We start from the raw sequence: 15,578 nt of genomic DNA on the forward strand, positions 1-15,578 counted from the left end.
AGGTAATGCCAAGCATCTCATACATCGCACAGTGTGTGTGTGTGTGTGTGTGAGTGTGTTTGTATGTGTACTCACCCCACTGTAGAGGTGCCAGCTGCAGGTGCTCGAGGACCAACTGGTTGAGAACTCCCTCCACACTGGCCTCTCCCTGGCGACGGACAGACGGGTGAGCTAGGGTTAAGGACCACACACTGGTCTGGAGGGGGCAGGGGACTCAGTATCTCTGATGACATTTGCAATTAATAGAGAGAAAGGATTCACAAGCATTAATGTTAAAACTAAGGTAAACAGTACAGTGTCATTTTCCCTCCCTTTAACTGAATATGAGACAAGGGCAAGTTTCTTTAGTGAGAAAACTAGACTGCAGCCACACTCCAGCCAAACTCAGAGCAAGCGGTACCGATGCACCAAGTCTGGAACCGACAGGAGCCTGAACAGCTTCTAGCAGGTAGTTACTGTAATTTCCGGACTATTGAGCGCACCTGAATATAAGCCGCACCCACTGAATTAATTTGTTTTATTTTATTTTGAACAGAAATAAGCCGCACATGTCTATAAGCCGCAGGTGCCTACCGGTACATTGAAACAAATGAACTTTACACAGGCTTTAACGAAACACGGCTTGTACCAAAAATAAATAGGCTTTAACGAAACACGGCTTGTAACAAAAAATAAAAAATTAGCAGTAAGCTTTAGTTGTCTTTTTGCACTGAGTCAATTCCTCACGCTGCTATTTCCAACGTCTTATCATCGACTCATTAAGACCAAGCTCCCGTGCAGCAGCTCTATTTCCTTTTCCAACAGCCAGATCAATTGCCTTCAACTTGAAAGCTGCATCATATGCATTTCTCTGTGTCTTTGCCATGATGAGGGTGACAAAATGACTACAGTAATCAGAATGATGGGAAGTTTGAGAGCGCTCGATTTAATCTAAACAGTAAACAAAAAAGTTGTTTGACCTTAACCCGTTCGGCAATGTCATTGGTCTAATGAAAGCTTCATTCCGCCAAAAAAACTGAGCACGTCACAGAATGTGTTTTTTTGGAGAAAAAAAAATTGAAAGCGGGAAAAATCCATATATTAGCCGCGTCATTGTTTAAGCCGCGAGGTTCAAAGCGTGGGAAAAAAGTTGTGGCTTATAGTCCGGAAATTACGATAAATAGTTAACCAATAGCTACTTGGAATATCTGCACGGACCCTTTTTGCACTAACTCTTTGATTCATCACATACGCTGCTGTTACTGTTTATTATCTATCCTGTTGCCTAGTCACTTTATCCCTACCTATATGTACAGCTGAAGTCGGAAGTTTACATACACCTTAGCCAAATACATTTAAACTCAGTTTTTCACAATTCCTGACATTTAATCCTAGTAAATATTCCCTGTCTTAGGTCAGTTAGGATCACCACTTCATTTTGAGAATGTGAAATGTCAGAATAACAGTAGAGAGAATGATTGATTTCATCTTTTATTTCTTTCATCACATTCCCAGTCGGTCAGAAGTTTAGTATTTGGTAGCATTGCCTTTAAATTGTTTAAATTATGGCCAAACAGTTCTATTTTTGTTTCATCAGACAAGAGGACATTTCTCCAAAAAGTATGATCTTTGTCCCTATGTGCAGTTGCAAACCGTAGTCTGGCTTTTTTATGGCAGTTTTGGAGCAGTGGCTTCTTCCTCGCTGAGCGGCCTTTCAGGTTATATCAATATAGGACTTGTTTTACTGTGGATATAGATACTTTTGTACCCGTTTCCTCCAGCATCTTCACAAGGTCCTTTGCTGTTGTTCTGGGATTGATTTGCTCTTGTCGCACCAAAGTACGTTCATCTCTAGGAGACAGAACGCGTCTCCTTCCCGAGCGGTATGACGGCTGCGTGGTCCCATGGTGTTTATACTTGCGTACTATTGTTTGTACAGATGAACGTGGTACCTTCAAGCGTTTGGAAATTACTCCCAAGGATGAATCAGACTTGTGGAGGTCTACAATTTTTATTATGAGGTCTTGGCTGATTTCTTTTGATTTCCCCATGATGTCAAGCAAAGAGGCACTGAGTTTGAAGGTAGGCCTTGACATACATCCACATGTACACCTCCAATTGACTCAAATGATGTCAATTAGCCTATCGGAAGCTTCTAAAGCCATGACATCATTTCTGGAATTTTCCAAGCTGTTGAAAGGCACAGTCAACTAAGTGTATGTAAACTTCTGACCCACTGGAATTGTGATACAGTGAACTACAAGTGAAATAATCTGGTCTATAAACAAATGTTGGAAAAATTACTTGTGTCATACACAAAGTAGATGTCCTAACCGACTTGCCAAAACTATAGTTTGTTAACAAGACACTTGTGGAGTGGTTGAAAAACGAGTTCTAATGACTCCAACCTAAGTGTATGTAAACTTCTGACTTCAACTGTAGATACCTCAATTACCTCGTACCCTTGCACATCGGTACTGGTACAACTTGAAACTATAGCCAAGTTATCGTTACTCATTTAAAAAATATATATATTTCAGCTTTATTTAACCAGGTAGGCTAGTTGAGAACAAGTTCTCATTTACAACTGCAACCTGGCCAAGATAAAGCAAAGCAGTGTGACACAAACAACAACACAGAGTTACACATTGAATAAACAAGCGTACAGTCAATAACAATAGAAAAAAGAAAGTCTATATATGTTGTGTATTTATTTATTCCTTCGATTATTATTTTTCTCTCTGCATTGTCAGGAAGGGCCCATAAGTAAGCATTTCACTGATACTCGACACCCGTTGTTTATGAAGCACGTGACAGATAAAATGTGATTTGATAAACTAACAAAGTGGCAAATATACACCTGAGAAATATGTGAAGAGAGCGTGAGAGAGAGAGCGATGGAGAGAGAAATAAGAGATAAAAAGAGAGGATTTATGAAGTATGATTCTCCAGTGTAGCTTTAAATTGTCTGCAGCCCAGTGGTTGATAGATAAGCCTGTGGCTCCCTGGTTGCCTAGTGACTCTGTTAGGAGAGCTGAGGGCTTGAGGCGGACAGAGATTCACGGTTGGCTGGCTGGCCATTACTGTACAGTTCATGTTCTGTTCTATATGTGGAAAAGAAGCTCTCTGTGTAGACTGCCCTAAGCTTGGTGTTAGACACAATACCAGACCAGGCTACATACAGTAGAAATACAGGAAGTGCTACTATAACAGTCTTTAGGTCAAAGGTCATTAAGACTGTCTTTTCCCTCTTTTCCTCTAACCTTATTCCCCAGTGTCATATCTGAATGTTGTGATTAAGAAACATAATATCCATTCACAAATCTCATTCAGGGTGATGCAATGAGAACCCTGAGAAGTAAAACTGCCTTAACAACCCAAAGAGTAATAATGATGTATCTTCTCAACCATTAGTGGAGGGAATAATGGAAATAATTATCCTTAATGTGTAATTGGTCTCATAATAAGAACTGGGATTATCTAAAAACTTTTCACATCTCAGAGAGAAAACACATTGTGTATAAAGCCAACAGAGCAGTCCGCTCCTCAGCCAAGTCATTTCTCAAAACCGCCCACACTTCCATGTCTTCTAGCCTAGCATGGTTTCTGGGAGCAAAACTGCAACACTGCAAGTCAACCTGTCACTCCAATCTGATTGGTTGGCTAAGAACCCACATTTAGCTCTGCCTGTCGAGTCCTTCTGTTCCTGAACACTCAGTAACACGCATTTATCAGAGGAGAACAACAAGATTATAATTAAGGTTAGAACCGTTGAACCTTTCCTTGGTGACATCATATGTCGCAGGGCTGGCTAGGGAGCTAATGCTGCTAATGCTGAGTACTCAGATAAACAGAGCTGTCATAAAGACATTAGTTTGATAATATGTTATGATAAAGAAAACCTGCTCCTCTGGTCCACCACACAGCTGACAGCGTGAATAATGACTGGAAAAATACTGTGCTGCTGTAACACCACATAGTATTAACATGACTAGAATGGACAAAGTAACACCACAGAGTTAGAATGACTAGAATGGGAAAAGTAACACCACAGAGTTAGAACGACTAGAATGGACTAGGTAACACCACAGAGTTAGAATGACTAGAATGGTTAAAGTAACACCACAGAGTTAGAATGACTAGAATGGACAAAGAAAAACCACAGAGTTAGAATGACTAGAATGGCCAAAGTAACACCACATAGTATTAACATGACTAGAATGGACAAGTCACAGAGTTAGAATGACTAGAATGGGCAAAGTAACACCACAGAGTTAGAACGACTAGAATGGACTAGGTAACACCACAGAGTTAGAATGACTAGAATGGACAAAGAAAAACCACAGAGTTAGAATGACTAGAATGGACAAAGTAACACCACATAGTATTAACATGACTAGAATGGACAAAGTAACACCACAGAGTTAGAATGAATAGAATGGGAAAGTAACACCACATAGAGTTACATTGACTAGACAGACAAAGTAACACCACAGAGTTAGAATGACTAGAATGGACGAAGTAACACAACAGAGTTGGAATGACTAGAATGGACCTTACAGTAGTAACACCACAGAGTTAGAATGAGAAACACCACAGAGTAGGGCTGACCCCAATTATTCGACTGGTCGATTGTTTGGTCGATAGGCTTTTGGTCGGCCTATATATTTTTTTGTCGAGCAGTAGCAAATATATATATATATATATATATATTTTTTTATGGCACACGAGACACCTGCCTTATTTGTGCCCATCTCAGTGATACATTTACAGTTCATTCCTAATCTACAATGTTTTCCAGTCTTTTGCCATTCTTACTGTCAGAGTGGACACATTGTTTGCAGAGCGCACAACCTATGCTACACTTGTGAGAAACAAGTTATTTGGTTTATTTCATTCCATTTATGAGTTTTGACAATTTAGTAATTGTCTTTTGTTTGGAGCACTCCTGTCAATGAGTAAGAATGTGCACCTGATTACACATAGAAGTAGGCCTATAGGCTACCTGGCCTGCTCACAAATGTAGGCATATAAATGTGCACATTTGGGGATCTGATAGTATTTCTGAATAGCTTAACGCCACACCACTAATGAGCTGCGGAGCTTCTCAAAGTAATGTTTTCTTCACCTCAAACAGCAACCTAACAAAGTTGTTTTTTACATCCTTTGAGAATGACAATAATTCCTCAATGTATTTGAAAATAACCACTCAGCTTGAAAGGGAAAAATGTTATGCTCTGTCATAAAATAGGCCTACCTGACTACTTCCTATCCCTTGCGCAAATAGCCTACAGCTGTGTCTGTAGCTCACTGGCGCAGGGAATATTTTATACAATGTTGCTTCAGGCTGGACCCAAGTTAATAGTTAATACAATGTTTCAAGATCGTTGCAGACACGCCATGCATAGCCAATGTGATTTATAGGATATTTCTTTTGATCAGGATATTTTCTACCTTCAGGCTGCAATGTTTCTATTTGTTAGCTTTATAGGCTATATTTACATAGTTGGCAATGGTAATATAAGTTACTTTTTAGGTTTGTATAACTTTCATTTAGATTTGGATAGAATTTTGATTAACCAAGGCCTACCGAGTGGCGCAGCAGTCTAAGGCACTGCATCTCAGTGCAAGAGGCGTCACTACAGTCCCTGGTTCGAATCCAGGCTGTATCACATCCGGCCGTGATTGGGAGTCCCATAGGGCGGTGCACAATTGGCCCAGCGTCGTCCGGGTTTGGCCGGGGTAGGCCGTCTTTGCGGCTGGCTTCCGGGTTAAGAGAGCAGTGTGTCAAGAAGCAGTACGGCTTGGCAGGGTTGTGTTTCGGGGGACGCATGGCTCTCAACCTTCGCCTCTCCCGAGTCAGTACGAGAGTTGCAGCGATGAGACAAGACTGTAACTTCCAATTGGATATATAAAAAAATATAAAAAATGACAATGATTTTGAGATACAAAGTGAAACTGTTCCACAAAAATGTACATATGAAAACCATAACTGTCACGCAGATCAGTAGAAATTGTAAAATTGGCATTCCACATGACAAAGTTTGCCGACTCCTCGTGACGCCTATTACCGGCAACTTCAGGAGAGCAAAGGCAAAATCTGCGAAAGCCAGTAGGAGCGGGAGGAGGATGGTCAGGACAGGTTACATTTTTTCTTCTCCTGGTTATCTTGATCTTTGGCTCCCTCTTGAGTCATGTGTCTTATTTCATCAAACAGTGAGCTTAAAGCATCAGACAAGCCCAATGTATATATAGCTGATTTTATTAAAACACATAGGGTGTGTCTATGGAAAAATACACGTTTTGAAATTTCGATCAATTGGTTGAAAGAACAGACAACTTTCGGTTGGCTAAGATATTTTTGTTGTTGTCGTGGACAGCCCTAATAGAGTTAGAATGACTAGACAGACAAAGTAACAACATAGCGTTAAAATGACTTGAGAGACAAAGTAACACCATAGCGTTAAAATGACTAGACAGACAAAGTAACACCATAGCGTTAAAATGACTAGACAGGCAAAGTAACACCATAGCGTTAAAATGACTAGACAGACAAAGTAACACCATAGTGTTAAAATGACTAGACAGGCAAAGTAACACCATAGCGTTAAAATGACTAGACAGACAAAGTAACAGCATTGAGTTAAAATGACTTGAGAGACAAAGTAACACCATGGCGTTAAAATTACTAGACAGACAAAGTAACACCATAGAGTTAGAATGACTAGAATGGACACACTCCCCTCAGAATTAAAATATGTAGTGAGGAGAGGTGATATGTAGCTGCCTCCTACAAGGCATGGTGTTGAAAGCTGCAGATGTGGCACACAAACACTGTGACAGTGAACCAGGTTGGAGGAAACTACAACTCCATTCTGACATCTATCCATCCACCAAACTGTCTCCAGGCCTGGCGTGCTTGTGCTTGTGTCCTTGTTGTGTGGACGAGTACAGGGACGGGAATGGTTGGGGAGTTGGGGTTGTTAAAGGGGCTTAGGTGTGTATCAGGGTGGGGGTCTGAGAAGAAGCTAGACTACCCTGAAGGCCAGAACTTGAAGATACACTCATTCTCTCCTGAGGGGACGTCATGACAGTAACAGGCCTTCTGTTCCTACTCCGCTTCCTCTTCCTCTCCTCTGGCTGGTTTGTTTCTCTTCAGCCACACTATATTTAGGAGACTGTCGTTATCTGCAGCACTGAAACAGTACACTTCCATAATGAATGCTAGGCCAAGTTGCATGGTCTGCTAAGCAGCGAGATAAGGTGTTTCTGCACAGTTCTCTTAAATAAGAAGTAGGATATTAACAATGCATGTTATTATGAATAAATGCCAAGCCAAGGGTGACCCAGATCATATTACGTGATTGTAACCCTTCTGTTCACAGTCCAAGTTTTCTATACTTAAAACATATTTATTTCTGCTATGTTTCAATGTTTTTCTGATATAACAATTTCAGATAACAAAAAAAATGATACGTTGTTTGAACAAGTGCTTGGTTGGAAATATAGTGCCTTTCATTCTCCAGCCTCATTAACATAATCATACAGCCCAGTTCAGAGCAGAGCTCTGACATGCATCGCGCTCTGATTTAACAGTACCCTCTGAGAAACAACATTAGTGACATCATCGACTGCAGTCGCTCCTGTACGTACGCACGCACCCATTCACACACACACGTTATGTTCTTCTATCCTCGTGGGGACCTAAAATGTATTCCATTCAAAATCATATTTTCCCTAACCCAAATCTAATCATAACTGTAACTCCTAACCCTAATTTTAATCCTAAACCCTACATTTAAAATAGCTTTTGTCCTCATGGGGATGTGAGAAATGTCCCCACAAGGGACAATTGTCCTTGTTTTACTATCCTTGTGGGGACTTTTAGGGATTATAGGTCCCACAACGATAGAAGAACCCCCCCCCCCCCACACACACACACCTGCCAAATTGCTTGCAGATCAAACAAATGCACACAATCACAGGAGTGTTTATGCATTACTAAAATGGAAAATATGATGGCAAGTTCAACAGCACAGGGACTCCGATTAATTATTAATTGTACACCTCCTCCCTGTAACAACTTCACATGCCATTCTAAACAACACTGAGTCTGTGTATTGGTAATAGCCCCCTCATTACCTAAGAGGTTCTGATGGAGTGCCCTGCCTGCATATTGACAAAGGATGTGTCTCAAATGGCACCCTATTCCCTATATAGTGCCCAAGGCTGCATGCACATTTCGCCATACTTTCTCCCATCTGTCAGTGCAGTAGAACTGGCACACACCCTAGCCAGAAGACCTCCGGACGTAGCATCCAGATGCCTTCTAATAGGGATCTGTATACATCCAACAAGAAAGGATATGATGTTCCAGGTGATGCCCAGGGTGCTGTTGATCATGGAGGCCTGGGCGTGAAGCCTCTCCTCCTCCAGCAGTTTGGGGTTGGTGTAGCGCACGGCCTCCTGGTCCGGCTGGGGCAACGTGTGAAAGTCAAACTTAGCCACCTGGATCGCCATCCTAGAGGGGAGGGAGGGAGGAGCGCGAAGGTTAGACACAGGAGACAGAGACTTGGGTACTACTGAGCCATCCTAGAGGGGAGGGAGAGAGGAGCGTGAAGGTTAAACACAGGAGACAGAGACTTGGGTACTACTGAGCCATCCTAGAGGGGAGGGAGAGAGGAGCGTGAAGGTTAAACACAGGAGAGAGAGACTTGGGTACTACTGAGCCATCCTAGAGGGGAGGGAGAGGAGAGAGCTAAGGTTAGATACACAGGAGAGAGAGACTTGGGTACTACTGAGCCATCCTAGAGGGGAGGGAGAGGAGAGAGCTAAGGTTAGATACACAGGAGACAGACCTCCAATGGCACTGCCCCACTAAGATAAAAAGTGAACATAATCCCTAGCTGTGTATTGCTGCTTTCTATGTTGTCTGTTGTCTGTAGCTTGTGAGGTGTGGAAACACTTTGTTGCTTTTATGGGTTTTGTCTTGTTGCTTTTTGTGCTATGTTGCTATGTCTTGCTTGTCCTATGTTGCTCTGCGTGTGCTCACTGCTCAATGATTGTCTGTATTGTAATTGTTTTTAATAACCTGCCCAGGGACTGTGGTTGAAAATTAGCCGGCTGGCTAAAACAGGCACTTTTACTGAAACGTTGATTAATGTGCACTGTCCCTGTAAAAATAAAATAAACTCAAAGTCAAAAGCGGTAGCACTTGATTCAACAACACCGTAAGCACTACTAAAGTGTTTTTGTTTGCAAATAACTGGTCTTACTCTGTGCTAGAAACTTGGCCAAGTATCCTAACGTCGAAACTTTAATCACAGAAGGACATATTGGTCAGATGATCAGATCAAATCATTTGCGATGTGGGTTTGTTGACATTTTAAAAGCCAGTCTCCCTCTGAAACCGTGAATATGTTCAGATAGAAAGATAGAAAGTAAACTATTGGAGATACACAGCATCTCTGACAGTGGAGGAAGAAGGAAAGTGAAGGGAGCTTAGCCACAGGCAACACATTCAAAATATAGCATTAAACCAAATCAAGAAAGGTAAATAGGCGGATCTATCCATTCCATTCCCACTAAATATAAAGATGATCAAAGGGCAAGAGACCACAGAAGCACTCAATGCAAACATACTGCTTTGACAAGACATGTAGGTGTCAGTTGTTGTGGTCAGCAACAACTGTAGTTTAGAATGCACTTATACAATTACACTGGTCTATCTATCTACTGCCACAGCAGATCAATGGAGATGGTAACTGGGACTGTGTTTGTTGAAGTTGGTGTGCTCATCTCTGATGCCATCCATCCACCCTGATCCTGCTACTGTCCTGTCCAGTCTACTGACCAGCCCTGGCCACTGATAAATGATTTATCCAGTTAGACCAAACACCCTGAGGCTCCAAGCTTCCTGCTCCACTGTGTGTGTGTGTGTGTGTGTGTGTGTGTGTGTTCAGGTTGATATACTAACAGGCGGCAGAGAGAAAGCGTTCATAGCCTGCGGTTAGGGCAACAGAGACACATCTGGGATTCATAGTTCTGTATGCCTCTCTAATAAAATACTAACAAACTTCTTACTAATTACCGGGGGCTACATTTATGCCTTCCATTCTAAGAGAAGAGTTAAAAGTGCCAATTGGATGCAGCCAGTACAGTCTGGTACAGTGACACGGCACCGTGTGGGTGGAGAAGGAAGGAAGTGGATGAAGACAACTGGAAGAGAGCGATAGGGGGAGAGGGATGCAGAAAAGGAGAGGTGAACATTTCTGCTCCTCAGGCCTGTGTGAAGCGATGGAGATGGCATCAGATTCCCACTCTGTTTCTGCTGTCTTAGCCAATAGCCACTTCCCCTGCCACAGCCAATAAGAGCCCACGGAAGGAGACGACACCCTGCCCTGCACCGGGTTGGCCACCTGTGGACCTCACAGAGGAGTAACTCAAGGCTAGCCTGGTCCCAGATCTCTTTCTGCTGCCTTGCATATTACTATCCACTCAAACAGATCCGTCACATTATGAAGCAGTAGGGAAGTCAAATCCTCTCCTCTGCATGCATACTGGTGTCTGTTTACCATTCCAATAACTCTGTGAAGTAAGTGTTAAAATAATGCATTGCACCTGATTATCTCCCTAGCAGAATTAGATTTCATCTGTCTTGGTTCTTTCTTTGTTTTATTTCATTCATCTAAACGTCTCTTAAACTGTTTCATAACATCCTAGATTTGAAATGAATATATTAAACCAATATAAAACCTATGAGCATCTTATTTCCGGCCTGTGTGTAATTAATGGTGATGAATGTGGTATTAAATGAAGAGGGCTTGGTAGAGGATTGATTCCCCCAGCAAAGTGAGAGTGATGATGGCGTCCCGGGGAACAGTCAAATCACAGACACAGAGAAACAGCTGCAAAGTTCAGGTTTTTGTCACAACCCAAATCTTTATGACAATTTATAACTAGTGACTGTGTGTCTCTCTCCTTCTCTTCCTCTCTCCATCTTGCTTTCCTCTTCTCCTCAGGCTCTTAGGAATTCTCTCGCAAGCACTAACACGCATGTATGCACGCACACACACACAGTTGTTACGACTAATAAATAGTCTTCTCTCCAGGTATAAAACAGAGAGCCAGACACTAGAACACTCCCTTTCCCACAGCAGGTAAATAGAATAGAACCGTCCATTTTACAGTCTTTTACCATCATTCCTCTATAAGCTGAGAGAAACAGCAGTACCATGGCTTTCAGGAGGGCACCTAACTGCAAACATTTATCTCCATAGGACAGCGGTCACCAACCGCTCTTTTGCGATTGACTGGTTGATCTCCAAGGCATTCCTAGTCGATCGCCAAACATCTCTGTAAAAAGCCCGACGATAAAGTCTTGCGTTCCAAAATGTTTGCGGTAGGTGCACTTGATTCAGCTGCCCTACGCGCCGAGTAGTCCAAGTGTTCCCATTATGAACCATGTCATGTGTCTGAAGGCACAACTCTGCCTACCCTGTGGGCCTAGAGAGCAAATCAAGTGCACCTATAGGCCTACCGCTGGCCAATCAGGTAGCTTAGATCACCGTGTCTGCAGCTTCCACCAGCCCACAGCGAAGTTGATTGTCGACTACTGTGTGAAATTTCAAAACCATGACTAGAGAGACTGTCAACGAATACAGCAAAGAGATGAGTGAGTTCATGGTAAAGATTTCATTCAGCACTGTCAACACGACATAAAACGCCCTCTCCCTATCAACTCAAGCTACAATGTGTATCCATAGACTTGCGTTGTTATTAGCGGCTTGTGTCTTTGTAATATCGAGGAGTATTTCACGTTTTCTGGTCATACGAGTAACAACATGAACTGGTGCATTAGTCAGAGTTTCACCATCAGCTGGAAGACGGTGTCACCTTTTGGGACAATCAGTGGAGGGAGGAAGAGCTGAGGAACGGTGAGAGGAGCGCTTTCTCTCTCTCTACCCCTCCCTCCCGCTCTGTCCCTCTCTCTCCCCCCCTCCCTCTCTCCCAGCAAACCAAAACGCAAATTTTTTCAATTCATGCCTCACATGTAATACAACAAATTATATATTACCAGTGTGATCACATAACATTTAAAATGGTCTTACAAGAAAACAACATTGGCAGGGCAATTCAAGAATAGCCTTTGTGCAGTGATAATGTATTGGGCCTATAGTCTACTTCACAAATCTCATCGCTACAGAACTGCTTTTAATAGGTTCATGTAGCATAGGCTTACGTTTTTTAAATCATCGTTTTTTATAAAGGGCCTGTATTATGACTCAGAAAGTGATCTCGGCTCATAAAGGTTAGTCGCTAGAAAAAGGCTCCATGTCTTCATTCTAAATGGCACTAATATCCTACCCTCTTACAAAAAAGGCTTCTTCGGTGGTCCCCATAGGGGTTCCAGGTAGAACACTTGGATTCCAGGTAGAACCCTCTGTGGAAAGGGTTCTACATGGAACCCAAAAGAGTTCTAGCTGGAACCAAAAGGGCTCTACCTGGAACCAAAAAGGGTTCTTCAAAGGGTTCTCCTATGGGGACAGCCGAAGAATCATTTTAGGTTCTAGATAGATTTTTTTTCAAAGAGTGTATATACTGTAGTGCACCCTATGGGCCCTGGTCAAAAGTAGTGCACTAAATAGGGAATAGGGTGCCATTTGGGACACATTTTGGCACTGCCTGCATAATAGTGTTCACTAACTAGGGTTGTAATCTCTGCTGTGCGAGAAACAACATTTAGAAACACCAATGCTTTCTCCCTGAGTGTATTAAGGAAAAGGTGACTATTTCCATTTTCTCTGCTTGGTACCACAACACTGGGTCGATATATTGATGTGTGTGTTCATCTGTGGCTCTCAGCTAAGAGATGCTCAGCTCACTGGTCCCAGAGGAGCTGTATCTATCTGCACAGAGAACACCATGCAGTTCACACAGTCACAGCTACCACACCTGTGTGTGTGTGTGTGTGTGTTTGTATGTGGGTGTGTGAGAGTTTTTTTTTTATAGCGCCCTATAAAATTTGCATTGCGAAAAACGGACAGAATCACAGAATCCAGACATTAAAACGGAATTCAACAATATTAAAAAAATGTATTGAATTTAGCAGGAAATCAACTAAATGTATTGAACTTATGACAATATTTATAATCGTAAGGGCTCCCGAGTGGCGCAGTGGTCTAAGGCACTGCATCTCAGTGCAAGAGGCTTCACTACAGTCCCTGGTTCGAATCCAGGCTGTATCACACCCGGCTGTGATTAGGAGTCCCATAGGGCGGCGCACAATTGGCCCAGCGTCGTCCGGGTTTGACCGGGGTAGGCCATCATTGTAAATAAGAATAAGTTCTTATCTGACTTGCCTAGTTAAATAAAGGTTAAAAAAAATACATACAAAAATAAGACATGAACAAAATGCATAAGTGATTTGTATTTTCCCTGAAATTTCTGAAAAGGCACAGAAATGCCTGTCTGTGTGTGTTGTGTGCAGTGCACGAGTATGTGTAGTCCACACTTTGTTAAGCCATTAACGATAATGCTAATAATGATAACCGTCTGTTGGTAGATGGAAACATTCTCAGTTAAATGTTAACTACAAAGTAGCCGATGCCTACCTGGCAGAATGATATCATGATTATTTGCATAAATTCAGGGGCCATTTTTTTGCAAACTCTGCAATCAATGCTAACAGAAACACTGCTAACCAAACAGTCTCTGGCTGGTAACAAAGTTGAATTAAAGGTTAACTGCACCCCAAATTCTTAGATTTTACCCAGACCTCAAAAGTGATCTCTTGATGTGTTTTAAGCATTGTTGTGGCCTTAGAACATCAAATGTTGTTGTTTTTCTATAAAAAAAACTGGGGAAAACAAAACGAAATCAGGCAAATACTATATATTTTATCGCCCTAGTGTGAGTGTGCGTAGCTGCAAGTGTGTGACTGCATGTCTGTGTGTCTGTGCTCTCTGAAAACACACACACGCACCATTCTCCATATTAGGAATTACATACACACACGCATAAACTCAGCAAAAAAAGAAACGTCCCTTTGTCAGGACCCTGTCTTTCAAAGATAATTCGTAAAAATCCAAATAACTTCACAGATCTTCATTATAAAGGGTTTAAACACTGTTTGTTTCCCATGCTTGTTCAATGAACCATGAACAATTAATGAACATGCACCTGTGGAACGGTTGTTAAGACACTAACAGCTTACAGACGGTAGGCAATTAAGGTGACAGTTCTGAAAACTTAGGACACTAAAGAGGCCTTTCTACTGACTCTGAAAAACACCAAAAGAAAGATGCCCAGGGTCCATGCTCATCTGCTTGAACATGCCTTAGGCATGCTGCAAGGAGGCATGAGGACTGCAGATGTGGCCAAGGCAATAAATTGCAATGTCTGTACTGTGAGACGCCTAAGACAGCGCTACAGGGAGACAGGACGGACAGATGATCGTCCCCGTAGTGGCAGACCAAGTGTAACAACACCTGCACAGGATCGGTACATCTGAACATCACACCTGCGGGACAGGTACAGGATGGCAACAACAACTGCCCGAGTTACACCAGGAACGCACAATCCCTCCATCAGTGCTCAAACTGTCCGCAATAGGCTGAGAGAGGCTGGACTGAGGGCTTGTAGGCCTATTGTAAGGCAGGTCCTCACCAGACATCTCCGGCAACAACGTTGCCTATGGCCACAAACCCACCGTCGCTGGACCAGACAGGACTGGCAAAAAGTTATCTTCACTGACGAGTTGCGGTTTTCTCTCACCAGGGGTGATGGTCGGATTTGCGTTTATCGTCGAAGGAATGAGCTTTACACCGAGGCCTGTACTCTGGAGTGGGATCGATTTGAAGATGGAGGGTCTGCCATGGTCTGGGGCGTTGTGTCACAGCATCATCGGACTGAGCTTGTTGTCATTGCAGGCAATCTCAACGCTGTGCGTTACAGGGAAGACATCCTCCTCCCTCATGTGGTACCCTCCTGCAGGCTCATCCTGACATGACCCTCCAGCATGACTATGCCACCCGCCATACTGCACGTTCTGTGCGTGATTTCCTGCAAGACAGGAATGTCAGTGTTCTGCCATGGCCAGCAAAGAGCCCGGATCGCAATGCCATTGAGCACGTCTGGGACCTGTTGGACCGGAGGGTGAGGGCTAGGGCCACCCCTCACAGAAATGTTTGGGAACTTGCAGGTGCCTTGGTGAAAGAGTGGGGTAACATCTCACAGCAAGAACTGGCAAATCTGGTGCAGTTCATGAGGAGGAGATGCACTGCAGTACTTAATACAGCTGATGGCCACACCAGATACTGACTGTTATTTTTGATTTTGATCCGCCTTTGTTCAGGGACACATTATTCCATTTCTGTTAGTCACATGTATGTGGAACTTGTTTAGTTTATGTCTCAGTTGTTGAATCTTATGTTCATACAAATATTTACACATGTTAAGTTTGCTGAAAATAAACGCAGTTGACAGTGAGAGGACATTTCTTTTTTTGCTTAGTTTATAATGTATGGCAGTGGGAGAGAGCCTAAGTAATAGAGGCTGACTGGCCACTGTCCCCTGCCTGACAATGTCCAGCTTATCAA

At 42.7% G+C, this 15,578-nt stretch overlaps 1 protein-coding gene across 2 annotated transcripts in view; it reads right to left on the bottom strand.

Moving 5' to 3' along the window:
• The window catches only part of LOC106570238 (trafficking protein particle complex subunit 9), a 361,123-nt gene that overhangs the window by 77,734 nt on the left and 267,811 nt on the right, over window positions 1–15,578 (bottom strand). For both annotated transcript variants that reach the window (XM_045694753.1, XM_045694752.1), the window contains 2 exons: window positions 8,347–8,500; window positions 76–166 (listed from right to left, as the gene is read on the bottom strand). In XM_045694753.1, the coding sequence (XP_045550709.1) occupies window positions 76–166; window positions 8,347–8,500 (245 nt within the window). The remainder of the gene's footprint in view (window positions 1–75; window positions 167–8,346; window positions 8,501–15,578) is intronic.

Source organism: Salmo salar, chromosome ssa14 (genome assembly GCF_905237065.1).
Source record: "Salmo salar chromosome ssa14, Ssal_v3.1, whole genome shotgun sequence".
In the NCBI taxonomy this organism is placed as follows: Eukaryota; Metazoa; Chordata; class Actinopteri; order Salmoniformes; family Salmonidae; genus Salmo; species Salmo salar.